The sequence below is a fragment of the Lipophrys pholis genome (genome assembly GCF_963383615.2).
Source record: "Lipophrys pholis genome assembly, chromosome: 4".
In the NCBI taxonomy this organism is placed as follows: Eukaryota; Metazoa; Chordata; class Actinopteri; order Blenniiformes; family Blenniidae; genus Lipophrys; species Lipophrys pholis.
The window spans coordinates 27,160,186-27,167,771 of NC_137637.1; the positions used below are offsets into that span (position 1 = coordinate 27,160,186).

The 7,586-nt window shown below is 42.6% G+C and overlaps 1 protein-coding gene across 1 annotated transcript; it reads left to right on the plus strand.

The window, feature by feature from the left end:
- Positions 1-386: 386 nt before the first annotated feature.
- Positions 387-5,234, plus strand: LOC308109134 (glycerol-3-phosphate dehydrogenase [NAD(+)], cytoplasmic-like). The gene is made up of 8 exons (XM_080462517.1): positions 387-477; positions 1,920-2,097; positions 2,223-2,363; positions 2,467-2,605; positions 3,369-3,481; positions 3,879-4,115; positions 4,189-4,295; positions 4,618-5,234. The coding sequence occupies exons 1-8, from the start codon at positions 434-436 to the stop codon at positions 4,712-4,714; spliced, it is 1,056 nt and encodes a 351-aa protein (XP_080318643.1). The 5' UTR covers positions 387-433; the 3' UTR covers positions 4,715-5,234.
- Positions 5,235-7,586: the final 2,352 nt, after the last annotated feature.

Below are 7,586 nucleotides of genomic sequence, written 5' to 3' on the forward strand. Positions count from 1 at the left end.
GAAACACGGAACATTATTTTCGAGCAGAAATAGAATAAAATGTTATATGATTAAAAAGTTATAATTCAAATGTATGAATACAAGACCTTAAAGCCATAATAGAATAAAATGCTACATGAATACAAGACCTTAGAGTTAGTGTGAACCCTCGACCGCTGCTGATCTAATCAGGATGAGTTGATCTACTTTCTTGACTCTCCTTTGTCTGGTTTTCCAACGTGTCGTCTCACATGAGGAAAACTGTCGTGGTGTGCGCGTGCTTTTTAGTAAACAAGCTGCATCTGGATCGTGGACGACCCATGAGGAGGAGGAGGAGGAGTGTGAAGGAGGTGTGTCTGAGACTCCGTCCTCTTATAAATACGGTGCGTCCCGGGCTCAGTGTGTCTTCGCACCAGCAGCAGCAGCAGATCCGTCTGGAAAAGTTCCGCACGCGATGGCAGCGCCCAAGAAAGTCTGTGTGATTGGCTCTGGTAACTGGTGAGTGCAGAGTTTCACTGCGTGTGGATCAGCTGGGGGGCATTTTATTTCCCCCTCCTCCTCCTCCAGGACTGTTCTCGCAGAGTTTTCAGCAGGAAGGGATCCTATGCTTGCTGTGTGCAATACTAATCCTTTTTGGGGGGTTTTCTTTATCTTTTTATTCTCCAGATGAAGGTTTCACACGCATTGGACGTTTTAGTGAATCATTCACTGTGACTGCAAACTTTAGTGGCCAGACGGCAACTTTAACCTTCTGTGAGCAGGCGGATAAATGATTCATCAGGTTCATAAAGCCGCCTGCTGTTCTGAAACACTGCAGAGAGAGAGAGACAGAGAGAGAGGCTTGTTCTGCCTCGGTCTGCGTGGATATGAGACCTTTTATGCCTCGACATGACAAAATCTTTATTAAAGATCAGCCTTTATTATTCTGCTGAATCAGCCTCCTTGTGGTGTTGATGTCCCTCAGCCAGCATGACATTTAGATCAGTCAATGCCGGGACCGGTGTGCAGTACTCCGTTACAGTTCACACCGGACTGCAGGAGGAGCAGATTTTAGATCATGGGATGGCCTCAAAATAATGTCACCCTCACTTCCACTGGGGACACATTATGGCCAAAGCACAGGTTCTATCAGAATAATGGGTACTAATAAACCACTATCTGCTACAAAGCGTATTTTACTACACCAATACACATGCATACAACATACCTCAATGTTATTCAGAGTAATTACAATGAATAAGGTGCAAATGTTGAAATAGTCTCGAAAGGAAACAAAGACCAGACTGGATTCTGTTCATGTGATATCATATATTTAGTTATTCAATTCGTTTTCCTATTGATGTGTGAGACATATTTCAAATCCTTTTGTCTGCTTGGGAACAAGTTATACACTTGTTATACAGTTATACACGTCTGATTCGCAGTGGATTTAGATCCTCTGTCTTTTGGAACTAAATGTTAAACACAAAGTTAAACAATTCCCTCTGACGTATGGCAGCGCAAAGATTATATTACTGAGCCATTTTATGCAGGGAAAAGGTCACCCGACTGGCATTTGATCTTAATACGTGCTCATTGAGACAGAGCTTCAGTTCTTAGGCGCACACCAAAACCGTCTCAACTTGTAGAGACCCGAAGCAACAGTTTGTTGTACACTCAGATGTGACATGCCTATAATACTTTTGTCTTAATGACACCTTTTTGCCAATGAAATACACCATTTCCACAGATCACATACTTGTGCTGCCTCATGATTTAATAGGTTCAAAAGGCACCATCGTACCGAATTAACAGTCTTCTGCTTGATTTGCTTCCCACCGCGTCACACCGTCACCTCACAGAGGGGAATAAAGAGCAGTTAACCCTCCTTTGGAGACACGACGGCTTCAGCTCGCCGGCGTCCCCGACTGCACAGTTCTCACCGTGTGTCATGTCCACAGGGGCTCTGCCATCGCCAAGATTGTCGGCGCCAACGCTGCCAAGTACGACACGTTTGACGCCACAGTGAACATGTGGGTGTTCGAGGAGACTGTGGACGGCCGCAAGCTCACGGAAATCATCAACACGGACCATGTGAATGTGAAATATCTGCCCGGACACAAGCTGCCCCCCAATGTGGTGAGTCTGAGGGGGGGGGGTCTTCCATGTTCTAATTCCGGCCCCCGCAGAGCCCGTCCCGTCACTGAGTGCAGAGACATCGTTGTCCGTCGCTCGTCTCACCTGGACTTTTCGCTCTTCATCAGGTGGCTGTTCCAGACCTGGCCGAGTCCGTGAAAGGGGCCGACATCCTGATCTTTGTGGTCCCTCACCAGTTCATTGTGAGAGTGTGTGACACCATCAAAGACCACATCAAGAAAGACGCTTTAGGAATGTCGCTCATCAAGGTGATTCGGTTCTGTGGAGAACGCAAAGCGCCAAAACGGCTGTTTGGTTGTTTTTTTTAAAAAAAATTTATTTTGTTGTTGTTGTTCATTTTGATGCGCGCAGGGTGTCGACGCAGGACCGGAGGGCCTGAAGCTGATCTCAGAGGTCATCAGGGCGAAGCTGGGCATCACCATGACGGTACTCATGGGGGCCAACATCGCCAACGAGGTCGCTGATGAGAAATTCTGCGAAACAACCATCGGTACGGAGTTTAACGCAAATGAATATCAAAGCATTACAGCTGAATGGATGAATGGATGAATGAATGAATGTTTTGTTTTCACAATATCTGTCGCCGAAATGGGTCTAGGCAGAAGCCCAAGTTTATTTTGGTCTGTCCCTTAACAACCCATGAAGTTACCACCCAAGACACCAGTGATAAAAGATAAAAAACGGAAAAAACTAAACATAACAGAAATAATACGGAAGAGAGGAAGAAAATACAAACAAATAGTACATGACAAAAGTAATAAAAAAGTAACAGAAATCCTTTTTCTTTGTAAATATTAATTATTTAACCTTTTTAATGTTGTTGTTTTTTGAAGCACAACAAAGATTTACACAATTTTAAGTCGTCACTCGGTCCGTTCCATAAAATGAGTCCCAGAAAGGAAACACATCGTTGTTTAACATTGGTTCTCGCGCTACGTCTCTCAAATACACACAATCCTCTTAAATCATAATATAACAGTTTATTCACTGGATTGAACTCGTGTATCAGTGTTTGCATGCAGTAATCCGAGTACTCTAATGTAACAAAAACAGAGCTTAACTGACAATTTTTAAAATATATTTATATGCTGTGTGTTTAAAATAAAATTTCTCTTAAGATGCATTTTATTTCGGGTGGACAGTTTATTCTTTTTTGATTTGAATCCTTCCATGACTGCTTTTCCTAAATGGATACCGCGCGCCACGCAAACCACTGCTGACGGCCTCTCGTCTTCTTCTCGGTGCCGATGCAGGCTGCACAGACAAGGCTCACGGGCCCACGCTGAAGAGGCTGATGGAGACCACCAACTTCCGCGTGACCGTGGTGGAGGAGTCTGACGTCGTGGAGATTTGCGGTGCACTCAAGGTTTCTCCCCTCCACCCCGGCTCACCGCTAACCTCCACCTGATAAGACTTTTAAGGGTTAGAAACACCTAATTGCACTAACAGGCATGTGCAGGGATCAAATCTTTTCGTTTTGATCTGTATTTTAATTTTTTTTTTTCTGTAGAATTTTAAATAGCCGGTTTGCCTAGAAAATATATACGTTGAAATGAATGTTTATACATACAAACAGCAGTTGTTTTGCTATAATCTTCTGTTGTTTTTTGAGGTTAGTCTTATAGAATATTTTTCATTGGCTGTACACAAGCGTCACAAAGTAGCCAAATGAACCAAAATGGATTCCCATCAGAAGAACACACGCCTTTTCATCCACTCACGTGACGGCGACTGCAGCGTTTACCCTTCTCCCGTCCCTTCAGAACATTGTGGCGGTCGGGGCGGGCTTCTGTGATGGCCTGGGATTCGGCGACAACACTAAGGCGGCAGTGATTCGTCTCGGCCTGATGGAGATGATCTCTTTCGCCAAGGTCGTTTGCACAAACTGCCCCGTCTCCCCTGCCACCTTCCTGGAGAGCTGCGGCATCGCCGACCTCATCACGACCTGCTACGGCGGCCGCAACCGCAAGATCGGAGAGGCGTTTGCCAAAACGGGCAAAGTACGGAACCTGCGTTTTTATCGTGGACGGTAACGTTAAGTGGTGATGTCGAATTGGCCTCCTCTCTCTTCAGACCATCGAGCAATTGGAGAACGAGCTGCTGAATGGCCAGAAGCTTCAAGGACCCGCGACGGCGGCGGAGGTGCACCAGATCTTGAAACAGAAAAACATGGTGGAAAAGTAAGTCGCTTTCATAGGAGAAGGATCTTTGTGACCCGGTTAGGGTCTCCACAAACTCCACACAATAAGCCCCCCCCCCCACGCCTAAAAAGGAGTAAAAGCAATGGTTTCTTGTGAGAGTGTAAAACATTATATCGCTGTGGACATCGTTGCTCTTTTAACACTTGTTTATGCCAGACGAAGTGAAGATGCCAGTGGCTGCAGCTTGGTATCGTAATCACTGCTTGTTTTGCCAAAACGCTGGCCAATTCCTTTTTACTGATTTCCATTGTTCTCGCTCTCTCTCTCTCTCTCTCTCTCTCTCTCTCTCTCCCCCCTCCAGGTTTCCTCTTTTCACTGCCGTTTATCAGATCTGCTTCAGCGGCCACAAAGTCACAGAGTTCATCAATTGTTTGCAGAACCACCCAGAGCACCTGTGAAGGACTGATGAATGAGTGCGGAGTTGGGAAAGACTCTGGAAACCGCTGTGCAACCAAGGAGTTATGAGGACATCGGAGGTTGGATGAAGTTCATGCTCAGTCTGACTTCTCTCTTGTCTCGAGTCTCAAAAAGAGAGAGAGAGAGAGTAATTTAAAAAGAAAAAGCTGCTGCGTTTACCAGAGGACACTAAGGTCTACTGGAAGAGGCATAACTTGTGTGTCTTCAAATTGTTTTCATCAATGCATACGTCTCCAAAGTCTTAACAGTTTGACTTGCACAATGCACACGTAAACACAAAGTGAGCGTTGCTGAAAATCACATAATTTATTGTGCAGAAGTGCCTTAACTTGTCTTATCACAGGCAAGTTTGTTTTCCGATGGTAAACAAATCACTGCAGAGGAAAAACAAAAAACAAAAAACAAAAGGTCACCACTGTCTTGTTTTTCATTTGGACTTCTTAAAATGTACGTGACATGGTTTATTTAAAATAAATTATTTCTTTTTGTTTTATGTATTAATCCACTGGACGTTTTTATTTTTCGCTTTACCGCTGGCTGCTTTCTGTCTGGAGTGCACATCTCCCGTCCACTCTGGGGGAGCAGCCTGCTGTAACCTGACCTGAGCTTTGCCTGGCTGCCACTCTAAACTCTTCACCTTTACCATTTTCTCGGGCGATCCACTTCGAGCCTTGCTGGAGCGTATATGTGTCCAGTCACAGGCCTCCGTAGGCTGCGTGTGGGTCAGCACAGGTTAATCAAATCGGTGTGACAATTAATGCCTCCCCGTTGCAACGATCTTTGTTCATTTTCAATCCTCTTGGTTGCGTGTCCAACGCCTCTGGAGGCCGCAGCCATCTTTCCAAGATCTGTGAGTCTCTGGTAGACTTTTCCCTCCGGCCTCGAAATGAAGGTCCGCACAGCCTTATACCCAGCAAGCCATCTAATTAAAAAGGGAGGGTAAAAAAAAAAAATAAATAAATAAAAATTCCTCTCTGTGCATGTCCTTTGATCAGAAAAAAAAAAGTGTTTATTTTCTTTCATTTACCAGCTTTTCTGCTCTTCGATGTGTTGCACTGTAAAGTTACATCATTGGCCACTTCTTTAAAACCCCCTGCTGAAATCTCTTGCATAGCTATTGAGTCAACTGCTTGGTGAGATTTCTAATAATAACGCACACTCCAAAGGGGCAAACGTCCATCTATAATTAGAAGGCAGAAAGCGCTGCAGCTGCCTCATCCTCTCTGAACAACACAGATACGGGATGCTCTTTTTTTTTTTTTTTTTTTTAAACCAGACACTGCTCCTTATCGAGAAGTCATTTGACATTTCTCACATTTAAAGTGAACACCTATAGATATTTATAATGACTTTCAATGGGTTTGCATTGCAATTCTGGAACATTTCCATTGCGATAGTTGTTTTTTTGTTTTTGTTTTTTTGTAGAACTTTATTGCACAAATGGGGGAACATCCAAACGGTGCAAACAAACATCAAACATAACAAAAACAAACCGCTTTAACAGACCGTGTTACAAATAATATATTCGAATAATCTAAAGCTCTATGATGTGAACTTATAAAGCTTGTAACTATAACCAATAAGGATGACATTTATTTAATATTTTTAAAGAATAGTATAATTAATTAAAAAAAATTTTTTTAAAAACGTATTGCTTTTTCTGGTGTTTATGTTGCATTGTGTTTTAATGTGTTCTTTAAATTCAATATAAAACTTGACAAAATTTAGGTTTACCTTTGCTAATCTACATTATGAATGTGAAATTTTCCTATTAGATTCATTAAATTAACTATAAATTCTATGTCTTTATTTTTGTAATTATAATATGCAATTAAACTTTTACAATCAATTTGAACATGATTTCTAGTTTTACATAGTAATCTACCATAAGGTAGTTGAATAAGAACAGTAAAAAAATAAATGACTTAGTGATTCATTTTCGCTGTTACAAATAGTATATTTATTTTCAATTTCCTTATTTTCAATTTCCTAAAAATGTGGACAAGTAATTTGTTCTATATTTGATAATGTCTGTTAAGATACTATTCCAGAAAGATTTTGCTCTGGGACTTATTCGCCTTTTCTCATAACAACAGTTTCTTATATGTTTATTACTATCTTTATGATTCCGGTGCGATAATAGAGCCTGACTGCGCAGGTCAAATGATACGTAATTAAACGATTATAGCTGCAATACATGTAATGACCACTTGAGGGCGCAATCACATTAATCACACTCATATCAGCTCTCTTATCAGTACTCCAAGGGCGCGCGCTGCGATAAGTTATCGCAATTCAGAGGAAGTGATTCGGTCACAGAAATGCGATTCAAATATTCCAATACGAGACCTACAGTTTGGCTGCAGCAGTCAAATTGAAGCGAGATAAACAACCGTGCACGTCCTGGAGGGCGCTCCATCCCCTCGGAGGGAGGAGAAGAGGGAGAGGAGGGAGGAGGAGAGGGAGAGGAGAGGAGGGAGGGGAGGAGAGGAGGGAGGAGAGGAGGGAGACGCCTCACTTCCTTAATTCCAGTCCACAGCGCAACATGTGTCAAGTTTACCGGCTGCAGCCATAAAACACAGGAAGACAGGCTGCCATGGCGTGAAAATTAAGAAATAAAAGGGCTTGATGAAGGAGTCTGTAACCTTTACGACCAGGAGAGATCTTTTTTTTTTTTTTTTTTTTTCTAACACAAGTTGTCAATAAAATAACACAGCCAATAAACTTGTAGCTATATAGGGGCTAATTTTATTGCTGGTAACAAGATTGTGCTTTATGTTGCAATAAAGAAATTTAAGAACCACAACTAAGAACAGCAGAATCACCGTTTTAGCAGATAAGGTCACTTTAGTT